At 35.1% G+C, this 25518-nt stretch overlaps 1 protein-coding gene and 1 long non-coding RNA gene across 8 annotated transcripts; one reads left to right on the top strand and one right to left on the bottom strand.

The window, feature by feature from the left end:
• Positions 1 to 288: 288 nt before the first annotated feature.
• LOC143450522 (protein furry homolog-like) lies at positions 289 to 24934 on the bottom strand. Of its 6 annotated transcripts, none has more exons than XM_076951102.1 (66): positions 24774 to 24934; positions 24308 to 24432; positions 23848 to 23922; positions 22703 to 22748; positions 22348 to 22562; positions 22077 to 22226; positions 21824 to 21926; positions 21474 to 21674; positions 21164 to 21328; positions 20913 to 21072; positions 20545 to 20771; positions 20297 to 20412; positions 19823 to 20003; positions 19568 to 19671; positions 19114 to 19270; positions 18627 to 18842; positions 18232 to 18393; positions 17969 to 18070; positions 17692 to 17867; positions 17449 to 17602; positions 17093 to 17266; positions 16843 to 16953; positions 16586 to 16732; positions 15419 to 15557; positions 15136 to 15307; positions 14955 to 15062; positions 14652 to 14869; positions 14298 to 14536; positions 13911 to 14123; positions 13263 to 13714; positions 12872 to 12983; positions 12655 to 12779; positions 12481 to 12547; positions 12203 to 12340; positions 11970 to 12039; positions 11784 to 11855; positions 11548 to 11647; positions 11336 to 11450; positions 11102 to 11197; positions 10767 to 10948; positions 10561 to 10637; positions 10294 to 10455; positions 9961 to 10070; positions 8780 to 8910; positions 8553 to 8707; positions 8213 to 8355; positions 7875 to 8025; positions 7399 to 7529; positions 7171 to 7273; positions 6963 to 7067; positions 6633 to 6769; positions 6441 to 6507; positions 6236 to 6336; positions 6024 to 6143; positions 4664 to 4822; positions 4472 to 4592; positions 4297 to 4398; positions 3860 to 3953; positions 3655 to 3747; positions 3306 to 3478; positions 3005 to 3117; positions 2570 to 2707; positions 2344 to 2448; positions 1918 to 2126; positions 1657 to 1760; positions 289 to 1526 (listed from the first exon to the last, which is right to left on the bottom strand). In XM_076951102.1, the coding sequence occupies exons 1-66, from the start codon at positions 24888 to 24890 to the stop codon at positions 1282 to 1284; spliced, it is 9351 nt and encodes a 3116-aa protein (XP_076807217.1). In that variant the 5' UTR covers positions 24891 to 24934; the 3' UTR covers positions 289 to 1281. The 6 variants fall into 6 exon arrangements, with proteins under 6 accessions (XP_076807217.1, XP_076807227.1, XP_076807237.1 ...); XM_076951112.1 differs by having other exon boundaries at positions 4297 to 4395; XM_076951122.1 differs by having other exon boundaries at positions 17692 to 17861.
• On the top strand, positions 23432 to 24114 carry LOC143450585 (uncharacterized). Of its 2 annotated transcripts, none has more exons than XR_013114725.1 (3): positions 23432 to 23506; positions 23707 to 23777; positions 23989 to 24114. It is a non-coding gene; the product is annotated as an uncharacterized LOC143450585 (long non-coding RNA). The 2 variants fall into 2 exon arrangements; XR_013114729.1 differs by having other exon boundaries at positions 23448 to 23515.
• Positions 24935 to 25518: the final 584 nt, after the last annotated feature.

The raw sequence follows: 25518 nt of genomic DNA, 5'->3' as shown, positions 1-25518 counted from the left end.
CGCAAAGTCTGTTTTAGATCAACAGGAGAAAAATACCCTTGGCAAACAGAGAGGATATTTTAAAGAACGACAATGTGGTCAGAATAGGAAGGCTACACGTATGCAAAGTTGCACGCCAGAAAGACACGACAATCCTTGTATTTATAACCTACCGGTTATAGTAATTATTGATGTGCTTTTCGTAAAGAGCTTACTGTAAAAACTACCGTTCATGAACATAGAAGCGCTTTTGGGTATCCACTATAATTGTCCTCGATAAAAGTACTTTGCAATAATCTTCCCAACGTGTTTTGATGCTTTTGGCTGTTTAATATAATGATAACCGTAAAAAATGAAATATTCGTGCAAGGATGAAATAAACGTATTCTAGCAATAAGAAGTTTTAAATAAAATAACAGTAGCGTTTTTATAGAAAGTAATTCGCTAACAAATACTACAAAAATAAACAGATTAATAGGACAAAAACTTCTTGCATTATACTTCGTAACGGCGAACACAATTCCTTAAACTGATATATAACTTTTAAAAAGTAATCAACATTCAAATATAGGAATTAGAAACATAAAAAAATTATACATCAACTCATTTCAATTTTAAGAAATTCAAATTGGTATTGAAAGATGCAAAAAAGCAGAACCAAACAGCTGTTTGCCGAGTACAATACGAAGGACACTAAGCTTGGTCCGGCCGACAATTTTCCAAAGCAGATTTTACGTTTAAGTTAGACAGCAAGCTAACTCAACGAGATATTGGTGATGATAAATGCCGACAAAAAGGTGCTCGAAGGTCGCTGCTGACGTTCATACCGAACAGTGAGTGTAGAAAATGGCGATCGTACCATTTTGCGAAATTCAACTAAATCTATGTCCATTGCCTCGTCTGATACGGAGTCTTTTCAGATAAACCAACATTGCCACTGATTTCAACCTCGTATAAGATATAAGCGTACCTTCGCTTGGAGCAAGCATTAACGCCAAATATTAACTTATCAACCACATGTAATTAAGGACACAAAATATTTCAAGGCAGTTCGTGAATTGCACCTAGTTAAAAAAGTTTCAAAAAGCAGATCTTTCTATTATTTGACTTGTAAATTCATTTACTCCTCTTATGTTAGCATTAGTGGGCAAAAATACAACGAAATTCCACCCAGATTATCAAGTTAACATAGCAAAGCTTACGCTAAACTATTCTTAAAAATTAAAAGAAATATTCAAAGGTATTCAAGAATATTCAAAGGAAAGGTCGGTGTAGGTAGGGGAAAATCTGCATTTTAAAAAATCAAAAAGGCGTTCTTTTGCAAATCTGGCCTTCTGTTGGCACTTCTTCCGTTGCTGGAGATTCGCTGATAGGTTTTTCATCCTCAGCTGTTTTTGCAACATTGGGAGATTGCTCTTTGCTCTCGCGAACTTTTGGTTTAACTTCCAGCAACTGAAGAGATTGTTGTATTTGCATATTCACGTCCATCAGCTTCTCACACCAATCCTGCATCCCCGCATTTTCGCCAAGCACGCAATGAATGGCTTCTGCAGTAAAAGACCTCAAGTTTTTTTTTTATATGGGATTAGATTGAAAGCACGTTTGTACAAAGCGCCAAGCATTTCATTAATTATACATATTTAAAGCTTAACTTAAAAAATGTTTTCAAATATGTACCTCCTTCGTGGTCTTTGGCGGTGTTGTGTTGATAGTATAACATTGTTAAATAATTTGCTGCTGAATCTTCATCTTCTCCGAAATTTCCAGAGGGCCATAAACGCCTGAACAATGACACGTATTCACTGTTTAGTCTTAATTCTGTTTCGGGATCAACAAGTAGATATACCATGCAGAAAGAAATTGGACTGAACTGATTGTATTGTTTACGCAAAAACTTATGTTACGGAAAAAGCTTTTATTTATTTATTAAACACTTGCCTTAAAACACGCAGTTGCGCTACTGACAGTTTAAAATCTTTTTCTTCCAAGCTCATGTTTAAGGCGACCACAGCTTCATCGGACGTCATAGATCTCATATCACCTTCAAGATCGGAGCACTTCTCTTCTGATGAACTTTCTTCTTCTTTTTTGTCTTCAGACAAAACTTGCTTGTGGAGGGCTATGAGTGTTTTTGTGACATCTGTGCGCTATTTGTTCCCAGATAAAGAAACATTGCGTGATAATCTTGTGAAAATAATGAAAACTTACGCACTCTTTAAATTAAAGTAGTTTGTATACAATATGCCGCACTTTTAAGTTTGTTAATAAGTTTTACACACCTGCTTTTGTTTCTAAAATACGTTACGAGCAGTTTACATGAATCAAAGTAAGTTAATTTTCCGGTCATATTTGAAATAAACAAACCTCTTGTGATTTCGATGTGAATGCATTTACAAGCTTACAAAACGTTTGGAAGATAACCAAAAGCTTGAAGTGCAAGGTGTATAGAAGCTGGCAGAGTTCAAGTTGCTAAAAAAATGAAAAAAAAACGCGCGTGAACTTTGTGTCTCTGACCCCGTTAAAGTCTGAATTTGTTTTTTTTGGTAATAAAAATTTTAATCATGCACTTTGCAAGGTAAAAGACAAGTACCTTTTGTTGTAAGACAATGCTTTGTTCTTCAAAATCCCGCGTATCCTGCATGTTGTTACTCTCAACACGAATTTGAAGAATTGTGTCTAACAGTGACTCTGCTTCAATATGTTTGACTTCATAGGATTCAAACTGATTCTAAAAGTCATAATATCGCTAAAGTTGTGAATAGGTCTGGAGAAATGAAGAATTATTAATTAATTATACATGAAAACACGGCATTGTCAAGCTGAAACATAGTAATAGTGACAAAAATTTTACCGGTAATTAGAATACGTTGACCATCGGAGATTTATTTCTAAATGTAATCACTTACAATTTTATGTGCACAGTAAAAGTAGTTTAAGGACCTATGAGCAATAGACCATTAGATCATGTCAATGCAACACAGGAGTCAACCGTTTTAGCCCGCAGAATACAAAGTAAGTGGTGTACCTGCAAACTGGTGATTCCTGATTGTAAGGATGAATGCAAGTTTAAAAAGTTTTCTTCACTGGAAATACACAGTGAGCATTCAAGTTGCGTTGGTAGATCTTCAACCATGGAGCGTTCGACCAAACGGTTAAGAAAATATTACGATTTTTATTTGGAGCAATAAATATACTGTTTTAAATAGCAATTCCTTATGCAGGATCATGAAAATTTAATCAATTATATTATCTTAATATAAAATTTCTTCCGCTCAAGCGTACATATGTTGAATTGTTGTAATAAACAATTTATCTCAAAAGGATATTAAAATGTCCGGATATACTCGAGAGTTGTGTACCAAGGTAGGAGCACCCACTCTTGCATAAATCACGAAATTCAATGCAGAGCTGGTGAAAGAGTGATGGAAAGACAACAAAGAAATTTGAAAGAACACCATCATCACTACCGTCAAAAGCAGAACTGAGACAAGTTTTCCACCTTATAAAAATTTATTAGTAACAACACAAAACTGTTTCTAAAAACGAATTTTACGTATTGCAATTTTGATTTCTGCAAAAAAACTAGCGTCGTGTAAAATCTCCACTAGAAATATTTTAGCTTTAAATATTTGGTAACAGCCTGCTGAACAATGACGGTTTTACATGATCTGGCACCTTTTAATATCTTGCAGAGTACCATGAGAAGATAATTTTTCTTCCTCTTCCTTGCATATTTCCGTTGTTGGTGAGCCACCTGACTCACTCGTTCTATTTGAAAACATCGTAGTCATACATATAGGTACAAACTGGGTGGTAGTAGAATTTTGTAGGAAAAATTAGGCAGCGTTAAAGCATGAATTCAGTGCAAGGTAAACATTACTTTATAGATGAAGAATCCATGTCTGCGAAAGATCCATCGCTAACTTCATCACTTTCAAGATTGGATGGCCCAGAATTATTGGGTGCTGGCCACTCTACGAATTGTGGAATCGAAAAAAGTTCAAAATTATATTGAATTAAATACAATTAATCAGTGCTATTACATATATGGTAATTGGTCAATGGTCATTAATCGAGAGAATTAATAAGAACGATATAAAGTGATGATTCCTATGATTACAAAATTAATGCAAAGTAATATCAATTATATTTATGCAGATTAAAAAGCAGGAAATTAACGCTTGTGCTAGGCCCCTGAAATCAAGAGAAAAAACACTACTATATGTTGCAAGTTTTACAGCATAACCAAAAATGCATTTCCTAGCGCCATACTGCAACTAGGGTGGTTCAACAGGTGGTCATCAATCTATTACTCACCAGCAGATGGCAATTCATCAACGTCAGACGATTTGTCAGTATAACTGCTTTCGCTATCACTAGAACCACTGTTACTAACATCACCTGGTGTGTTGGCTCCTTCTGCAACGTAATGAAGAGTGTGAGTAAAGCAGAGCTTGCTGGTTTCACATACATTGCCATATGTCAACATTACCGCTTGTTCTGAGCATTTCTGGGGGTGATGGAGACACTGCTCGAAGGTAAGTGTCAGTCGATGTCTTATACAGCATTGATGACGGTTCAAGGAAGCTATTTGTTCCTGACACTTGAGACGACTGCAAAAGTAAGGCAAAAACGAGATCACGAATCTGGAGGAATGGGATTTGTTTCTTTCTTTAACACTCACGGATGGAGGAGCTGATGCATCCACATCACTGTTGACGTTCTCAGTCGACGATTGCTGAAGATTTGGATTTGACACTACAGAAGAGGTATGGGAGGAAATAGAAACTGTGTCCGAGTCATCTTCATCTTCCTCATCTTCTTGACTCACATTGAGCACGATCTACAATCGAAGAGCAAGTGATATCAACTTAATTGTTGCCACCATAGCATCATTTTTTCTCAACAAACCATGTAGAAATTGTAGATATCATATATTGAGATTATGTTTTCACACATATTCAAATGTCTGTTTGACTGTGTGTTTATGACCTAACCGTAAACAAAAAAACTATTATACAACTTTGATTAATTTCGAAATTGCTCAGCAATAATTTGATGAAGTATTTCTGTAATTTTAAGGTTGTGAAATCCACTGAGGGCCATGTTACAGGAAAAAACTTGTCCCAGGCCTTGTCTACTTATTCTCCTCTCTATGAGTAAAAGCATGTGCAGTTGTGCAGGCATGCAAGAGAAACATTAAATGTCACTTGTGCCAATTTCAACATTTTCAAATGCGAATCTATCTACCTGTCTCTTGGATTTTGCATTACATAAGATAAACAGAAAGTGAAGAGATGTATCAAAGTAAAAGATGTATCAGCATCTTTGATCCATCCAACAAACCACAGCAAATTAGGATAACATATCATTTTGCCTTAATTATAAGATGCCCTTGTTTACAAGCTGCACCAAGTTATTACAGTAAAATTGAATTGATTATTACCAGTATTTTACCAAAATAGACCTGGTAGACTTTTGGCTTTGATGTAAAGGTAAGTTGCAAGAAGTCTGGTTTAATTTGTTTAGAAAATTGGCTTGTATAAAGTTTTTATACTGTTGGGCTTAATTTGTGTTACAAGTTAAACATTACAAATAAATCATAAGCTGCCTTTGGTGATATAAACCATAACATTGTTAGAAAAGAAAAAATTTAAAAAGATAAAATTGTTTTCAGAAAAACAATAACTTTAAATACCAACAACTCATAATAATAAAGGCAATAGAATAACAGACTTTGAAAATCAATGTTGCATTCCAGACAAGGTCACACGGGATTAAAAAGTTGCCTCGGTAAAGGTACATGCTCTCTGCCTGGTTTTCGAGATTATTTTGTTCTAAAATTAGCTATGGCAGCATTTGCGGTGATTTTACAATGAAAACAATCTGTATAAGCCAATCATCACACTTTAGTCACACACTAACATATATGAAAGTATGTATCACATAATCTGCATCAAACACTATATCGTTATAACATACATTCGATTACAAAATGGAATAAGAAAAAAATACTTTGTCGCACAATAAGTGAAAATTCTTACAGAGGTCAAGTCACATTCATCAGGTTGTTCTTCGATGAAGCTGACTTCATTTGTAACGTCGTCACTAGAACCGGACGTATTCCACTGCATGCCAGTGTTAAAGTTATCTGCTCCTTCACCCTGCAATGTAAAAAGATGTTTGAAATGGATCACATCAAACACCACGATTGTCTGTGATGTTTATGCAACTGAAATATATGTCCAAAACTCACATCTGCTTCCTCAATTTCATTGAGAAAATCAAAGTCCCGAAAGACCTGATATTGGCCGTCTTCTTCAGTAACCTTGTCTTTTAAAGCGCTCGAGTCATTTTCTGAAAGGTTGAAGAAAAAGGAAGTAACAATACACTTTAAAATTACTTTCTCCATTTAATTAAATGAACTTGGATTTCAAATCATATGATAACAGAAGAGTTACCTGGTGAAGAGGAGTATTCACTAATTTGATTGGATAGATTATTTTGATCCTCTACTTCCTTGTGCTCCTTCACAACATCAAGAATAAAGATATTGGCAGATTAATGTGATACTAATGCCATAGCACAAGACCTGACATTAAATATAATGCAAAGGACATTGAGATGATACAAAAATATATTAAATAGCATGCCTGTAACTTGAATGCATTTTGGGTTGGTTTATCTTGTCGCATTATAGAACAAGTGCTGAGTACAGATCGAAGTCTTTCACGTGTCCTTCTCTGTGATAAGTGCGGTTTTCGCCAGCTACTTCCAAATTGAGATGGAACTAAGCAAAGAAATAATTCTTTTTTAAGAAACAAAACAAGATTTTTGAGCATTTTACATTACATAATTCGTTATAAATTTACTACATCGCTAAATCAAGATCGGAGAAAAAAAGTAATTGATTTATAGGAAATCTTCTATAACATCCGTTCTTAATGGTAACGTTTTATTCAAAAGAAATTGATATGACATACCATCCTTGTTTTCGGGACTTCGTTCTCTCACATGCTGGGTGTTGGAAAGATCAAACTTAAACGATAATGTCAGACCTGGAAGCTCTAACATTTCCGTAACATCACCTGTTATAATTGCCATTTAACAGAAAAAAATACGCTCAGTTTACAACTTACTAGACAAAACTCATCATTATAAAATTAATATTTATGTTGAAATAAGGCCTACCACTCTGCCTAAGAGATGATGTAGACGATGGCGAAGCAAGTTGTGATGAACGAGAAACGGCAAGTTTTAAAATGCTGAGTGATTCCTTCCAGTACTGCTTGCTCTATAGAACAGTATATTTTAGCAACAATCCATTCTGATCTGCTACAACAATTTATGTAAGCAAAATAAGCGTCATTCTTTCAAAGACTAAACTGCACTGCATAAAAACTAGCTGGCGGTGTTTACGTTTAGATGCTTTGATACTGTATGCAACAGCTCATGAATGACAGTGCAGTTTCCTTCATCACTGAGTGCGGGGGAAAGAGATAACAGACTATGTGAAACGTGAAGGCATGACACATGAAAGGAGGTGTGCCCTACAATGCAGAAAATTAATGCTAACCACAGCACAAAAGAAAAATGACAAAATTCAAAATTTTACAGCAAAAAAAACTTTACACTAAAAATTACTGTCTACTAAGTTGATGATGTCTGAACCGTGTTAACCAAATATTAAAGTAAAATAAAAAAACAGGATATAGTTTGGCACTCTGAAGGTTAACTTTGTTTATATTTTTCTACATGAGCTTTCGCAAGCATAAGCTTGCTTCTTCAGGTGTACTGCGAAAAAAGCTATATCAAACTATATCCAGACTATAGCCAAACTATATCCTGTTTTTTATTTTACAAAAATTACTGTCATACGAATGAAAATTATTTACCTTTGTCAAGCATTTCTGTTAGAAATGTGAGCTGAAGTAACAAGGCTTGTGGAAAAGTTTCATACACATATTTGCATACCACGTTAACCCACGTTGGCATGGACTTGTTGTATGTATTGTTGCTGTATAAACTCATTACATGAGCCAATGACTGTAAATAAAATTAGTACATATTAAGACAAAAGTATAAAAAGTATATAAAGGTATAAAAAGATTATCAGGTGATGAAAGCATATTTCTTCAAATATTGTTGCTATTTAAATAAAAGGATATCAGTAAATATTCGTAGTATTACAGAAAAATGTGAAAAAGTGCAGTATCCACAATAGCAATAACACCTGCAACTTGATGTGTTCTTTGAAGTAGTCAACGCATACTTGTGCGACATTCTGTGCACATTCACAGCAGAGTGGGTCAGGGTCACCAAATTGGTTAATTAATCGCGGCAGTAAAGCAATTACATTCATAGCAAATCCATTTCCTAAATGCCAGCAGGGGTAGATACTTAATATTTTAACAACAAACTAGAAATGTAAATATTCTAAAGATTCTTTTACTATAAAATACTAAGCGTTACATGCAAAATGCTATACTAAATATTTTGCCGTATTCAACTTGATCTGTTCATGACATTTGTCAATGAATTTGTTCATAAATTATATATTCTGAATTAATTACCATCATTAGAAGTACACATAATTGGAAGACTGGTGACTGTTGTGAGATCGGAGAGAATTGAAAATGAAGCCTCAAAAGTGGTATTGCATATCAGGCCTTTCAGCAACAGAGTTTGCAAACCTTGAAAATTGTGCCATTGGATTTTACTGAATGCCCTGGAAAACATGTATTCATATTTTTACACAAACTTTCTGGGCCAAGCGAAAGTAACATTTGACTGCACTTACCTTTCTATGCGTTGTTTCCCATCAGCCTCATAAAGAGGAAGTTGTTCCAACACCTTCTTGATAATACGCAATGCAATTAAATACTCATGATCAAAATCGGATTCAAGAATTCCAACAGCAATCCAGAAAATCTAAAAGAATTTCATCCAGTTTAAGACATATGGCCAATAACGAAAGCCGCATTTAAGATGGCTGTCACACTGAATGCGATTTTGACACATCAAAGCAATCGCAGCGGAATAAACATGATCGTTTTTTGCACCGCAGCATACGATTTACAGTAGTTATGACTGGCTTTGGCGCCGGCGCATATTCGTACAATGTTTTTGGTTACACTTGAGTGGTAATTCTGATGACAAGGTATTGTATTGAATGCAAATCATGTTGAAACTGGGCATATTGGCGTCTTGTTTAGTAATCAAATAAAACGAAGCATTTACAGTAACGCTACCAGGATGATAAAAAGTGCATAACCCTGGGAAGAGGTGGAGTAAGTGAACTGAAAAACTTTTAGCGAGCTTATATGCTTGTAGGCTACAGTGAACCTCAATAATTCGATTTTAACTCCGACTCTATAGGGCAGGGGTGTCAAACTCAATCGCACCAGGGGCCAAAACTCAAAACTTATTTAACACTGCGGGCCGTAAGGATAAAACTTGATTGAACGTTTCGTGACACGAGTATATGAATTGGAGCAGTCAGCGAAAAAGCACCAATTTTTTGTTTTTTTCGACGGTTTTGGCTGGGAATAAATCGATTTATTCTATCGTATGATGAGGCAACTGTTGTGCTGCTGTATTGTGCGATTTGTTATAATCTTGTTTCTTGCTTGAAAAAAGTAAGTTATACTGCACAATGATCTCGCGGGCCGGAAATAGTTCAATGTATAAAATAGCATTGCGGGCCAAGTTTTATTGTAAAGCGGGCCGGATGTGGCCCGCGGGCCGGGAGTTTGACACCTACGCTATAGGGCATAGGCTATATATGAGTACCACAAGTTTGGCATTACCTGTGGAATGTCGAACACATTCTAAGCTGACACATTTAATGTATGGACAAGTGCGTTTGCATGCACATGTGATGACAGTCTGCATATCACATGTGTTTATTTCCAATATGTTTGACTACCATGCGGTGATATCCAGTATGCTGCCACCTCAAAGTAATATGTGGATATGTACCTGGGCAAGACCACTTTTCCATTCTTCAAGCGTTGACAAACTCTTTTCTGTATCAATTGCATTTGGGATTTTTGTTGCAGAAGACACATTTGTGGAAGCATCACTTTTATCTGGTAATGATATCACATTAAATTTTTCCAACCTTGGAAACTTTCAGGTGATATAAAAACAAAAATTTACTGATATAAACAGAAAAAAACACGATGAAATTTCTTAACAAACGAACTGGGTAACCACATAGCTAAATTTGCTTTTCAAAGTCTTGTTTATTAATAAAAAAATTTTTAAAAGTTTAAAAAAAAATTAACACAACAAATTGAAACACGCACTCACATTTATGTGCTTGAATACATGGATCAGAGTTGATTGAGGGGAGGGGGTGAACAACTTTTTTCACACCTTCCATCAACTTTTTGTTGATGCTCACCGAACCAGACCTTCGATGAGCATGACCTCTAACTGGTCTTCCAGAAGAGTTTTTTGGCGACTCTGAGCCTGTGGTAAGAAGCGTTGTTCAATATCCATCGTTACAACGAATAGGGATTATGTCTGTGTAGCACTGGAAAGTCAGGGAAAACATCAGACACAAACAACACTCACCAGCATCTTTATGTGATGATGACGTGTAAGTGCTCATTCTTGGTGATGATGGTTGAGTTTCAAAACTTTTCTGCTGCCTGTAGAAATCAAATGTTTTAATATATCTTTCAATTGTAAATGTGTTGGTTTTCTTACCTGCCAACCTTTACCAATAATACATCAACAATAAGCAGACATAATTATCTCTGTCATATCCACATATAGACCTGGCTGGATGGTTGTTCATACTCTTTGAGATAATCTCACAGGTTTGCAAAAGTGTGATTAAAATTTCAATCGCCCAACTTTGAGAGTCTTGATCATTGCCTTCTGCTATGCAGTCAGTGAGACAAAGGGACAATTCAGAAATGTTGTGTGGTTGAAGTGGTAAATTCAAAGAGCGAAAGATCTACATGTTTCAAACATTTGAAAATTTCTTCTATTATTACGATAAACAAACAGTGCATTTTTATTAAAATTAACCAGATTAGTTCAGCACATATGCCATTATACGCACAATTGCAAATACAGTAATTAAAAGACATATACAAGACAAAATTACTTGTAAAGCACGGCTGGCACAATGCCTGCTGCTAGTTCGAACGGCAAACTTCAAAGCATGCTTTGCCAATTTCTTCTTGAGACCTAGCTCTGGTATCTATCAAATGATCACAGTTTTTCAATCTACTTGAACGTCTGTTGGTAATGCAATACACAACCAAGCCAATAGCCATCTAAACACTCGTCTTCTAGGATAGGTCAAGTGTATACAAATGTTATATTTAATTATGGATACCAAAAATTCGAAAATTCCATTGACTTGACAAACAAATTCAGTGAGATGTTCTGTGCTTTTCAAATTTGGAGATTTAGGGGTTGCATCTTCAGAATCCCATAGTTGCCCACATGTTCTATCAAAATCACATGTAATTTGTATTAAAGTACCACTAATAGTGAAAAAAATTCCAAAATGTGTACAAACATTCAGACACTAAAAACAGTTCGCACCTTGTCAACAGTTTTTTTACATACGCAGCCAGTGAGTGTGAATCATAGCTTGGTGAAGACAGTGGTTTGCCACTACAACTTTGAAATCTTTGAGTGGGATCTAAAATAAAACTTTCCTATTGTCACATCACATTATGATTTGATTACGAGCTAGTTAGCGTACATAATGAATGAATGTCGCATGTTACATAAATGTTCTTGAAAAAAGTATAGATCTAAGCTAAAATAAAATGTACCATCAGCTTCCAGAGGAGATGCATTTGATTCAATTCCAGAATCCGTTGTACAAACAGAGGATGGGGTTATGCCTACAACAAAGATCATTCTATTACTTTTTTTAACATAATGGTAAACGACTAGGACATGACTACATCCAAATATCGATGCAGAAAAAATTGTACAACTAATAAGCAGATACTTGCCTATTTTAACAACATCAGCTGAAGTATTGAAGAAGAACTCTGTGGAGTCGCTTACAACTGAAGAAGCCAACTTTAATATAAAATATGCTTGGTTGAAAAAATAAATACATACTGTACACTATTGTATAACAATTTATGGCACATTATAAATACATTATGTAGGTAAAATGTACATAAAAAGTTAAAATAGAATACATGTATGGAAGTTCTAAACGAAGCAAAAGACAACATACAAGCGCTTGCTGTTTTGGAGTAAGCAGATGAACAATGATGTGGGCAAGAAGAAACTGACAACGACAAGCCACTTCCTCACAACTGACATCCATACCAAGAAATATTGAGAGCAAAATGGTGGGTAGGTAAGTTTTTGACTGTGACATATATATGGTTGTTTGGTTATGATAAATTATGCAGTGATCAGCACAGAGTCGTGCAAACTGTACAGACAGCTGACGAAATTACATTTTACACATTACTGATATTATTAGCAGGTTATTGATACATGACTAACCTTCCAATCAATGACCACACCGTGTTCAACAACAATCTCCGACAGAAGTAAACATGCTATGTTGGAACTGAAACAAAAATAAAAAACAATTTGAAACTAATGTTGAAAATAGTATATTATAAGTTTTCAAGGCAGGTTCTCCTGTTAACAACACAACATAAATAGTAAATGTACCGTAATAAACCGTTGTATTTTTCAACATCTTGAGCACTCATGAAGTCTGCAAGATGCAGATAAAAAAGAGGAGTAGAAGGCATAGGAAGAGGATTGGGATCACCTGCTTCAGCCAAATACCTCCACTGCAGACAATAAGACATGTTTTTTATAAAGCAAAACAGAAAATTTCAGCAAAACTTCTTTAAGTTATAAATCTTATTAAAGTGCAGCTTACATGGACAAATGGGTTTGAATGGCAAACATCGTTCTCATCCAAACTGTTAATATTAGTTTTAGGTTTTGTAATAAGAACTTCTGTAATAACTGGCCTTGATTTCGCTGGAGACCTATCAAAGCACAAAAGATTTCAGTGTGGTCATACAAGGAAAATATCCGACTAAAAAGTAAAAAAGACTAGACCAAAAGCCAATAAAAGCATTTTGAAGCAAAACATGACGTAACGACACATTTTCTATTACTCGATGCACTAATTAATTGTAATTATTAAAAAGATTGTATCAACTTCAGGTGTTTTTACATCTAATGCTCGGTTTTCCCAACATTTTTCTTCTAAAGTTGCATAACTTAAAACATTTTATATGGTATAACATTTTGCATATTTGTACCTAGATTTTAATGATAAAAATTTCATGGCACTAATTGATTTTGGAGACATTGGCAGCTCTGTGTTGAAATTTGGAAGTGAAAGCATGGATCCAGATTTTTTTGTCGGAGATACCACCTTCAAATATTGCTCCTGTCCCTTATTGAGATGTTGCAATGACATGTGATGAGGGACATCCCGCGTCAAAGTGTCCGCCTTCAACGAAGAGCTAAGCGTGCTGTTTGAGGTCCTGCGGATGTTTTGTGATGAAGAGAATTCATTCATCTGCAGATAACTATTTGGGGCGGAACTCGTTAATAAATCCTTTGCTGATCTTGATTTTTCCATGAATCTAAGTCGAGGGGAAAGTTTTGACAGTCGGCTTCTTTCAAATTCTTTTACATCCTGCAGCTTAATTTTAAAGAAAGGTGAATGATCCAGTACTTCAATTCCAAAGTTTGGGGCCTCAGCAATCTACACATATTTTCAAATAATGGTCAATTGATAACACAAAACAATGCCAATAATAACAAAAGGAATAACAATATATAGTTTGACATGACACTGTATAGCCTACTAATGGCTACCGGTAACAAGATGATGTTAATGCACTGATTTCATGCAATAGCACATAACTTCAAACATAAAGAGCAAAATGCAGTGTATTTACCTGACATTCCCTAACTAGATACTGCGCTACTTCACGAGACTTAGCACGAGCAAAAAATGTGATCAGCCGACGTGATGTAAAACTGACGGCATCGGAGCCACCACAAGATGCCAAGGCGCTTGTGTAGAGAAGCAAAACGTCCAAATTGCCAGGCCAAGTGTGGCACAGAGTGCTCCAACACTTCTCCACTTCGTTCCCCAGATCAGAATAATACTGATACATAGAACAAAATTATTCATACAGTTAAGAAACTATAGTGCTTTTGATTGTTAGTGCAACGCTCCTACATTCAAGAACAAAAAAATAACCTTGTTACAACTTTACAAGTACGCGACTTGTGCTCATACCACAAACACCAACCACATGAAAATAAACAATTAAACTCACTCTAATTGTTATATATGTTAAGTTGCTCAGTAAAAAGTGCGTGGCACTTGGTGAACCCCAACCACAAGCCCGTAGCATGTGTAAAGGTATTTCAAACATTTTTTGAGAAGCACCGGCATCTAAGATTTTTTCCTCTTCATCATGAAGGCTGAGTTCGATGTTTTTTAACCAGGGAAGCATGTAATGAAGCATATGACGCTTACCAAATAATGACGTCGACATGAACCGACTAAATATTTCTGATAACAAAAAACATAACCAATTTGTTGAAAATAAAATTTGCATTATCAAATGATAACAGGGTAAAAGATTTGAAATGTATATGGTAGTAGATACTCTCCAATTAAAGGTCACCTGACAACATTGACATGGTAAATTCCGGGTGCAATCTTGCTAGATCTTTTGAGATGTCATATTGTGAAAAATTATAAAGTTTATTGAGAAAGTGACTTTGATGAGCTACGTTTAAACATAAGTGCAATGATTTGCTTTTAGATGACAAGCTTGTCACTGATGACAACCCAGCAACCCCATCATCTCCTTCATTGTCCACTGCTAGTGGCAGTGAAAGCCTTTAAGATAAGGGGAGCAAATTTAATTCCATATTTATTTAGTTTATGTAAATTTCAATAACTTCAATCTATTACTGAACTTTACCTAGTTTGTAGCATCAGCAGAAGATGTTGTGCTGTCTGTGTCACCTCAGCAGTCGCAACGTTAAATAAAGCAAGATTGAGAAGTGGAATCATGTGGTTGGACAGACAACTGCAAACAAGATTAAAAGGTCAAAATAAGCTACGTACCAAATTAGAACGCATATCATTGAATTTAAACTAACGTGTAATTGAATGCTGCTGCAATGCTGCAAAAGCAACCAGTGGAGACAAGCAAGGAACCAGTGTAGCATTTATCAATCAACCAGGGTACAAGTGCATCTGAATCTTTGTTCTGCTGTAGAAGCATAACTATGGCTTCTTTGCCGAGCATTTGCACCCTTGGGTTTCCACAGTCTTAATTACAAAAACGATACTATATTACCTGTTTGACATATGCATATATTGTATAATGATTGCACTTTACAATCTATTGAAAGAATTGTTCACCATTTTAGGATGACTCACCAAGCAGTGTTTCAAGCCAAGGATACAGATATCCTTTTTCCTGTTGAAGACCGACTTTGTCAAAAACTGGACCGCAGCACAACACAGCACATTCTGCTTTTAGTGCAGTGGCATGCAAGAGAGCACTGGAATTGCTTGCCTGCAAGACCATACAATTTATTACCAATGTATACATTGCTATGTTACTTCAAACTTAAGTGAGGGGCCAGTGCTAATATAATTAAACCTTGTATGAAAAGAAACTTGTTAGTATTTATACTTAACTAATTTTCTTTAATAATATTTAGTAGAAAAGCTATTGCAGCCAAAAGCGTGGTGCCAAATCATAGATTTCCCAAAAATTATGACATCACATTGTGAAATCAATATGAGTGACAATTGGTGTATGATACAAATGTGGGTGTAGCTTATGTATTCTGGATAGAATAAGACTTTGAATGTAGATGATCAACAGCAGGTGACAACGTTCACATTTTTAACAAAAGGGTATTTTAGGTTATAGCAATGCTTCTCACTATCTTTCATTCACATAATTCAAACGAGTCAAATTAAAAACAGTAGTGTTCAAAAATATGTTTGCAATGGGCCCACTTCACTGTATTTGCTTTTTGTGCTGTGACATTTTTGCATGCTTCGTGGCCTACTGGTAAACAAGCGCTGAGTTGGAGTACATAAATTATACTGATGAAACTACTGTGTGTCTACCATACTGGTACGATATTTGACTATCATCGGCAGCCTGGATTGAGCTTTCGCTTGGCATCTCCCTTCACCACTACGGTGAAATATGCTACTTACAAGTTTTGTTGGGGTCTGTCAATTCCAAAGTACTCAGGATTGATGAAAAGGACTGAAATATATTTAAAGACTACACCCATTGCCTATTATCATATAAGATCCATACTTAAATGAATCATAACTAGTAATGCTTATTGATTTGACATAGTAACGTCATTACTCATAAATCACAGCCACCTGCATCTTAACAAGTAACAATCGTTTACATTTTTTAGCAATAATGGCTTTATCATTAAATATTATTGAAAATTCTTTAGTTAAGTATGTTTACGAGCAAGTTTCCTTTGACATAAGGTTGACTTGCACTAATACTGGCCATGGCCCCCATATTTGAAAACCATTTTATGACAGGTGTGCTGGTGTCTCTACCATTCCATTGAGTGAATCCAAGTTATCCAAAGTGCCTGCATATTTGCCACACCATCCACCAAAAAGGAAAAACAAAGCCCTTCTTGTTTCAACAGGAAGAAAATCAGCGTGACCATATTCAGGCATGTGTCTTATCAAGTAGGTTATCTGTCAAATAGCAAAACACAATGAATGACAACACAAAGAATGCAATACAACCAAACTACAATTAGGTAAGGCCATTAAAAATTAATTTCAAAGCGAATAACTTTGATTACCATGGAGCCAAAATAAATTCTCAACTCATCCATCTGGCTAGTAGTAGTTGATGACATCACTTGGATCGTATGTACTGGCGTTGACAAGGTACCAGGGTACTGAGGTAGTTGCTGTAATTGTAATAATGTAAAAAGAAAATGGTAGCTGCCGATGTAGTTAACAAACTTACAGTACATGACGTAAAAAAATGTGTATGCATTCAAATTACCATTAAATCACACCAATTGCCTTTGTGGAACTAATACTAACATCTTGTGAAGAAGCTTGACTGGATGGAACTTCAGTCTTATCAATTGATTCAAGGTATGTGCAAGTGTTTTTTATGTACTCCAGTAATAATGTGTTTATGCTGTCACAAGGTCTATCCAAATTACTACGAGATGAATTTTGTTCAGATGGCATGCTAATACTTTCACTTAGCACCTGTATGAAATACAAAATCTTAGAGAGACAAATAACAAATAAAGTACAAATCAACTTGTAACTGTTGTTAAAGCAGTTATTTCTAAATGTCTTAAATGCTAAACACAAAAAAAATGACGAGAAATTGCTCAATGCAAGTAATGATTTCAATGAACTTCGTTGCATGAATACGAATAGGTTACCTTATGCCTTGCCAGTCGTTCAAGCACCCTTGCTAGCATTACCCTTGTGTTTTCCCTTTTTCGTTTCCGTCTCATATTGTCCTGTCGATGTGATTTACATGCTTCATGAAACACCGTGTGGAGCTCGTTCATCAGATCAGGAAAAGCGACAGCACTGCCACACACTCTCATTCAGTAAATACATATTGACCAAAGAATGCGAAGACTTTATAAAGTTTTTTTTTTAAGTATCAAAGGAATTACCTTGTGGAACCCAGTCCAACTACTGCAGTGTCTTTAAGTCCTGAACTGTTTTCACCTCTTAATAATGTTATAAGACGTTGGAAGAATGAAGATGGGGTTGCGGCAATTCGATCTGAATCACGTGATAGACTAACTAGCCAGTCTGGTGTGCCGGCAGGAATTGCACTTAACTGTTTCTGCAAACATGCAGCAACTTTTCGTAATCAATCGGACAGCACAAAGGAGAATTCAAATCCCTAAAACTTAATATCTTGCTTAGCATGTGATTATGTTTCACCTTCATAATGGTCACATTTGTCGGAGCAGATCTGCAAGCATAGACTAAATAATTCGTCCACAGGGATAACATCGTATCGCTGCTGCCCGAAACAGAAGCTCCCTGCAATAACATTGTCATAATTTTATTAGAACTGCTTACCAATAGGGAACACGGTCTGCAAGCATTTTATACCAAGTCAACCTTCTATTAGTAACGTTTCGGTGTAGTAATTTTATCCTAACTTTTTAAAAGATAGTGAAAAGCTAACTATGTAAACCAACCTTTTTTGAACTTTGTATAGGATCCACATGCTGCCATAGCTGCATTAACCGTGTGTAAATGTTAAACCAAGAATACTCAACAGTTGAAGGACAAGATGTTGGCAATCGATGAGGTTTCATGAACGATGCGATAAATGATGTCCACACATCTACATTGTTGTGCTTTGAATAAAACGCAAACAGTGCTATTGACTTTTGAGTGGCTTGATTAATTTGTGGGATTGCATTGCACAAAAATAAACACAAGTTGATTTGCTGGGTTATGCGGTTATTAAGTTACAGATGTCATAAATAATTATGATGTGAAGCAGTTTCAGTTGCCTTAAATTGGCAACTTTGCAATGCATGTTTATGAGACATCAATGTTAAATATAGTAAGTTGATTGGATGACTACCTGACACCAGGAAGAACTGCATTCCACAAGAGCTATAATGTCACATTTAGAAGCAACAGCTAGTACGTTTCTGCATTCTGCAGATGAAAGATTGTGTGTAACCTCTTGTTTAACAATTACTTCATTTGCAGTTTCGGGACATAACCGGTCCAATGCATCTATGCAGAGGTCCTCTTCCAATTTGTTGCAATTTAGAGTTCTGGCAAGCGTTTTTACCTAATGACAACAGAGAACAACATTGACTATAAGACTTATGACAAGGATTGTTTGGCAAAATAGTTAAACTAAAATGACGCCTTAAGAACAAAATTAAAAAAATGTCAATATCTTACAGATCATAGATACATTCACTGCTCACACTAACACTCACTGAACAAGCAGAAACAGAAAAGTGAATAAATCATAATAACAGCAAAGTGAAATTCATTAATAATGCAGAAAAATCACCAACCATGATATGTTTACTTTATAACTACACAGAACATACTTCTTTTAATAGTAAACAAGCAAGCTTTCGAGTTACACTTCGATTGTTACATAGAAGCACTAGAGCAAATCCCTGCAGATGGTTAATAAGTGGAGAAAAGGAATTTTTTCTCTCGTGGATTTCAGAAACTTTACCGGTGCGATGCCTTGAAGCAAAACTAAACAATTGTTAAAGGAAAAACTATTACAAACAAATAGCAAACAGCGCTAGCTAAAGCATCAAAACTACATCAGAGCCAAGTCTATATTAGTTTATCAAAATGATAAAGGGTTAAAAGCAAAAATGCTGGACTTCCTTCATAACAAAAAAAAATTATATGTTAATTCAAACTTCTTCAAATTCTAAACAATTTGGCAAAACAACAGCATTAAAATAAAAACATTTTTTAAGCAATGAAAGCAACTTAACATTTAGTAACAAAGGCTTTATGACAGCAAATTAAAGCTAGACAAACCTAGTGCTCTGGTAGGGTACATTAGACTTGTTTCGCCAACCTGTGATCAACTGCACAAGGTGCCGTAATGCAGTGTCAAGCAAAAGATGATGAGTGTCTGTTACCTAAAGTGACATTGTACTGTTTTAAGTACGTAGAAGGAAAATGTCATGAGAACAACCTAATTAAGTTGGTTAATGTTTAAACATGAAATGCTTTTGATCTAAAGAAGTAAAGGCTTCTTTAAATAATCAATGTCTTGCCAAATTTGCATACTTGCTTTAAAATAAACGACACAAATGTAGCGACAACATCTTCCCGCTGCTCAGGTAAATCTTGCGCAAATGAGTGAAGTGAGGCAAATGCAAGTGACCGTAGCTCCTCATCGATGTGGATGGTAAGTCTTGACAACATCTCAAATAAGTCTGTGTGGGACATATTTCCACCAGGTATCAACCTGACAGCCCAGCATTTCAGAAAGAAGACAAAAGAAAAAAATTATTCTTGGTAGAATATAATATGAAAATAATTGCATAATATCATACATATCAAAAAAATTTTCATACATGCTAGGTGTCCCCATTTGATGGGATAGTTCTGTGCATTAGTAGTGCAACTGTGGTACCATTTTTGCATACCAGGGCTATAGTTTCAAGATATATACTATTGAAATGCTCACCAAAACCAATGTACCCGGAATTATACAAATTTGTACCTTCTGCCAGATTTGCAATTTATGAGCGTACATACCTAGGCATTGCAGCAATGCATGTCCGAAACAAGTCTATTTTTGGCTTGTTTTCAGTTCCTATTATATCAGAAGCTCTGCTAACTTGCACATTGGTCATCATCATACGTTGACCAACCTGAAAATTTGTAAATGAAAAATGAATTAAAACATATAATTTTTACCTCATTCACACTTTATAGATGTAGTGCTGGTCAGTACTTCGGTATAAAGTGGCAGATCATATTAGAAATGAAAACATTCTGCACACCTGACCATCCAAGGTCAAAAGGATCCAGTCCAGCGCTTTTTGCACATATTTATGATATTGGGATACTCCAATTGTTCTTGCTTCATCATCAGTTAACATTTTATTTAAAAAAGTCTTCTTCACTCGTAGAGTATTACCAGATGGCATTACTCCAACTGTAGTAGGCATTGGTGGGGCACCATCCTTTTGCTGAAGGCTGTCAGTGACAACTAGAAAAGCTCTAAGGCCTAAAAAGAAAACCAAACATTTCTTTGTAACATTGAGCTCAGGAAAATTATATATTTTAGGGTAATCTATAAATGCATAAAATACAAACTTAGCCTTTTTATCATTGCATGCTTAAGTCCAGTTAACATGGATTATGATACCTATATTCATTCGTTCTGGCTGCAAGGTCATGACTTTAGCATTTCTTGACGATGACAAACTGATACACAACAAATCAAGTATGATTTCTTTCATGGCGAAATCCAAACGCTCTTGAGCAATGAACTGGATGATTTTAACATAGATGCTTAGGGGAGTATCCTGAAAAGGAAAAGATTTACACAGAAATAGAATATATCCTCAGGTTCAGTTTAAAGGTCAGAACTTTGCTGAAGAAACCAATTTATGTTACCTTTGGAACAATACTTCGTGAGCCAACAGGAAACAGCGCTTTTACTATAGACTGCAATCTACTTTGTGTGGTTGTGTTACTTTCACACTTAATCCTCACCGTATAAGCCCATAATAAACGATATAAAGACTCCAGTGCTACTCTGGACACTTTTTGATCGCGATTCTGCAAGAAAATGATTACAAAATGCATGCCTTTGACAAGTTCCTTCCAAATTAACACTTGTAAATTTTACACAGGACCTTTATGGTATAAAATACCAAACAATATAACCATTTGTTCATTTAATGCACTTAGGACTTAGTTTTACCTTCAAATGAGACAGACAGTAGTCCAGAAATATATGCCAATTATTCAAAAAGAATTGTTTCTGAGAAACACAAAGTAAACAAGTAACAAGCGGATACATGGAGAGTTGATTTTTTCTTCGCTTCGATAACTCCAGTGATGTGGGGTACAGGGCATCAACAAAGTCACGTAGCACAGGAACATTTACTTCAGTTTTCACAGCCTTTATTTAAACGTATTTGTCATACTTGGATTTGACCAATTACACGCAAGAAATTCATCACCATACTGCAACCAATTAATTCATCCAACACCATGTCTAACTTTTTAATAATTTCATTGCTAATAAAGTAAAAGCGGGTTTCTACATACGGCAGCAACGGGCACCAGTATTTCAACAAAGAGACTTGCAAGGCCATGTTTTATCTCGCGATCTTTAACTTCAAGACTGTAATCTGCTAGTTCTCTTAGAAACCTGTCACAACAATTGTGATTAGCTTAAAACCAGCAGTACATAAAATACACATCATCGTTAATGACAGACATGTCATGTTAATGTAATTATTAAGATATTTAGTCAAGTGCAAAGGCGCCATATTTATAATATTTTTATAACGTGAATTACCGAAATGAGGCTTCAAAATCCTCCACTGGATACATTTTCACCCGAAAAAATTTCATTCCCATAATTAATCCCAATATTATTCTGGTGTTGTGTTCAGTCTTCTTCGCTTCATCTAGTTCAGCAACAAACTTACTTCTGACTGATTGAAACCTGCAGCAAAATCAAAATATTTGCACAAACATACCCACTACGAAAGATAAGTATGGTAACAAGTACAAAATATTACACAAAACAGTGGTAAGTCCCAAGCATAACTGCTTGATTTTCATACTTTGTTTTGGCCATGACCCCAAGAACTTCAGCAAACAGATCAGCCACAATCTGTGATCTGTTATTTGTGGAGTCGGTACTAAACATTGCAGCATTTCTGAAATGTGTAAATGCAAGAGACAAAATGTGCTGAATTTGCCCCTCTTTTAATGGATGAACAGGTAACTGCTGCAATACTTCAATTAGAACAAGGCAAAAAACAATGGCAATTGCCATCTGCAACATATAAAATTGTATATTATTGGTAACTAATATTAACCAACAATTAAAAACTCATCAACAAGACGTTTGAAGAATGGCTACAACCTATCAATATACTGTTCACTTGACTGCGTACCAGACTAAGTGCATCTCACCTCACGGAGCTCTTTCTTCACATCTTCATCTTTATGAGAGCTGTCACTGTATTAAATATAAAGCATATTTTGAATGAAAAGAATTGAAATCATGTTTAGGAAAATGCAGTTTAATTAACCCAAAGAGATAAAAAATATGTTTGGTGGTATGGCCTGGTCACTACACAGATTTTTGGTCTACTGGAAAAGATCTATTTTTGTCCAGGCAAAGCAGATGGAGTTTTTATGCAAATGTACTGTAAAAAACAAAAGGGAAGAAAGAAGAAAAGTAACGGAGTTAGCGAAGGTTTGAAATATTTGCGTTGCTCATACAAGAGAGCACAGTAGGCTCTAAATACCACAATCCAATGATTTTTAAGGGAAGTAGAAATATCAACCTTTTTGCGTGTTTCTAAAGGCCTGAAATTAACACAATGCAAATAAGCAATATAAAAAAATTCAGCTATTACAGCTTCCAGGAAGTAGAAGCTTTCTATAGATAAATTTTTTATTTATAAATGATAACTTAATAACACTTTAGTTATTCTTAATATAGTACATTCTCTTTTCATTTAAGCCATGTTTTATCAATGAATGTCAAATGGACTTCAACTCTATTAACAGAACTCGGTTTTAATTGATTGTTACAATAGCTTATTTACCAATACAAACAAAAGTCTAGAAAAACAAGAAAGCTGAGGCTATCCAATTAACCACCAGAATGATAGTTTGCTTTAGCAAATCTATTTTGCTTAATCAGATGTTTGATAGTTCCAATCTTAATCCTGATGCTGGAGTATTTCAAATCAAGTGACAAGAATCTCAGTAAAACAAGTTTGGCAATACGTTTACTTTTATTTATGCTAGTCCACAAACTCTCAAAAAAACTAATTATCCGAAAATATAAAATAATTGATAAATCTTAACTTTTTGGCTGCTTTAGTCGATATTTCTGGCGTAATGGGGGTATTCTGCTATAGATATGTTACCCAATCCTGTTAAGTTGTTTTATTTTATTTCTGCAGATGCTGAAGATGTTTTTTATCAAGCAAATATTGCATTTACTTTCAATGAGACTGACTTTCTAACAGCAGCGGTATGCAAATACAAACAGAGTACTTAAACAAAAATAAAGTAATCAACTCTCCACACGTGCTCAAACCAACCTTTTAGATTTGATGCTGGACCTGCTTGACTTTCCTTCATACTTTACTTTAAAATTCGGAATTTGTTGGTTAAACCTGATACAATAGGCATAATGTAATGTAATAACAATCACTTGTATAGACAATATATGTTTTTTACAGGCACTCTTCAAAGCTGTCCAACCCTGGGTCTGCTAAAAATTGCCGTCTGGCCATTTTTGTTAAGTATTATGCACAATGGTTTTACTCTGTGCACATTGCGTTTAAAATAAAGTTAATTTGAAAACATTTTTGTAGTGCAGTCTATTAGGTAATATTTACAAATGCAGCTCATATTATACTTATCAGAAAATGATTATAACTCAGATGTTCAACCAAAGGGCGTGTGTGGTAGTTAAACAAAATACAGAACTGATTCAATACATTTCAACACAAATAATATCACTGTCACTGAAATATTTGAAACCGTATCTATGCTTACCATTCAAATAACGTTTCTAATAGTGATGGTAAACAGTGTTCTGCGACACAACCAAGTGCCCCTAGCAGCTGATCAAACTGTCCATCCTCGCCCCGTTGAAGGGATTTCATGATATGCTTTGCATCCTAAAATATCAATGGTGTGGCGTATAATCGATGATAACTTTCAGTTATTATGTAAATTTATTTACATCTATAGTTCACCGCCCAACAAAAACAATTCTAAGATGATTTTTTGTTTTTAAAAGAAGGTTGCCAACAAGAACATTTATTTGAAACATTAGGGACACAGCAATTCCAGTTTATTCAATTTTTTGTTGAAATGATTTTCTGTTTCAATATTACTTTTCTAAATTTGTAGATCAACAAAAGTCATGATTACATTGAAAATATTTAACAAATTTTAAAGTAGTATAAGAAATGAAAATTTAAGTAGAACTTAAAAAAAATTTTTAACCATAACTTACAGGAATGCCCTCATCAGCAAAGAGAGCATCCACTTTTTTCTTTACTTGACATGAAAACTCATAAAACAAATCATGTAAAACAAATTCACCGGCAACAACAACATTTGGATTGCTCATTTTATACTTTAGTCTCTAATAATTCAGGTCATGTCAGTGCCAGAAGATCTAGAAATTCACAAAAAGAAATATTACTAATATACAATATATATCTCAGAACTTTTCTGTATAATTCTCAAAGTCAGAGGTACACAAAACTTTTAGAGCTTGCGAGTTACTTTTGCAAAAGCTATGATAAGGTGACCAACCATATGTTTCATATGACTGTCATATATATCTAATATCTGAAGGAAACAAATATATGTCATACATAATTTCATAAAACCTAAGGCACTTAATGAGGTCTAGTCAATTTGTGCCAAAAATGATGCAAAAGCGATTACAAAATTTATGAATACCCAGCAGGCAATCTTTTTTTTTGGATGAAACAAAATCTTATGTATTTTACGCCATTCTAGACTTTTTAAATCCGTTATTTCGAGGAGGGGGGATTTTTTTATCCCTTGGCTTTACACAGCAGCAATTGAAGATGACCTCTTTCTGTCTTTTCTGCACACAAAGTGTCGTATTAATTCTGAATTATATGTGACTTTAAAAAAAATGTCGTATGTTTCTTTTATAGCGGCTCGGTAGCCGAGTTGTTTGAGTAAATATATGCGGTATTGCGGTTCAAGTTCTACGTTCGATA

This window comes from Clavelina lepadiformis, chromosome 1 (assembly GCF_947623445.1).
Source record: "Clavelina lepadiformis chromosome 1, kaClaLepa1.1, whole genome shotgun sequence".
Taxonomy (NCBI): Eukaryota; Metazoa; Chordata; class Ascidiacea; order Aplousobranchia; family Clavelinidae; genus Clavelina; species Clavelina lepadiformis.
Note: the sequence above shows the minus strand (reverse complement) of the source record. Positions and strands in the feature narration are given on the sequence as shown.

What these genes read in the sequence shown, in the direction of transcription:
- LOC143450522 (XM_076951102.1), bottom strand. Translation starts at nt 24,890, where the DNA reads ATGAGCAATCCAAATGTTGTTGTTGCCGGTGAATTTGTTTTACATGAT. An exon ending in TGGATTCACTCAATGGAATG is followed by an intron (nt 15,558 to 16,585) that starts GTAGAGACACCA and finishes ATGGTCTTGCAG; the next exon opens with GCAAGCAATTCCAGTGCTCT. An exon ending in TTTTTATCATTAAAATCTAG is followed by an intron (nt 12,984 to 13,262) that starts GTACAAATATGC and finishes GTGCTTTGATAG; the next exon opens with GTCTCCAGCGAAATCAAGGC.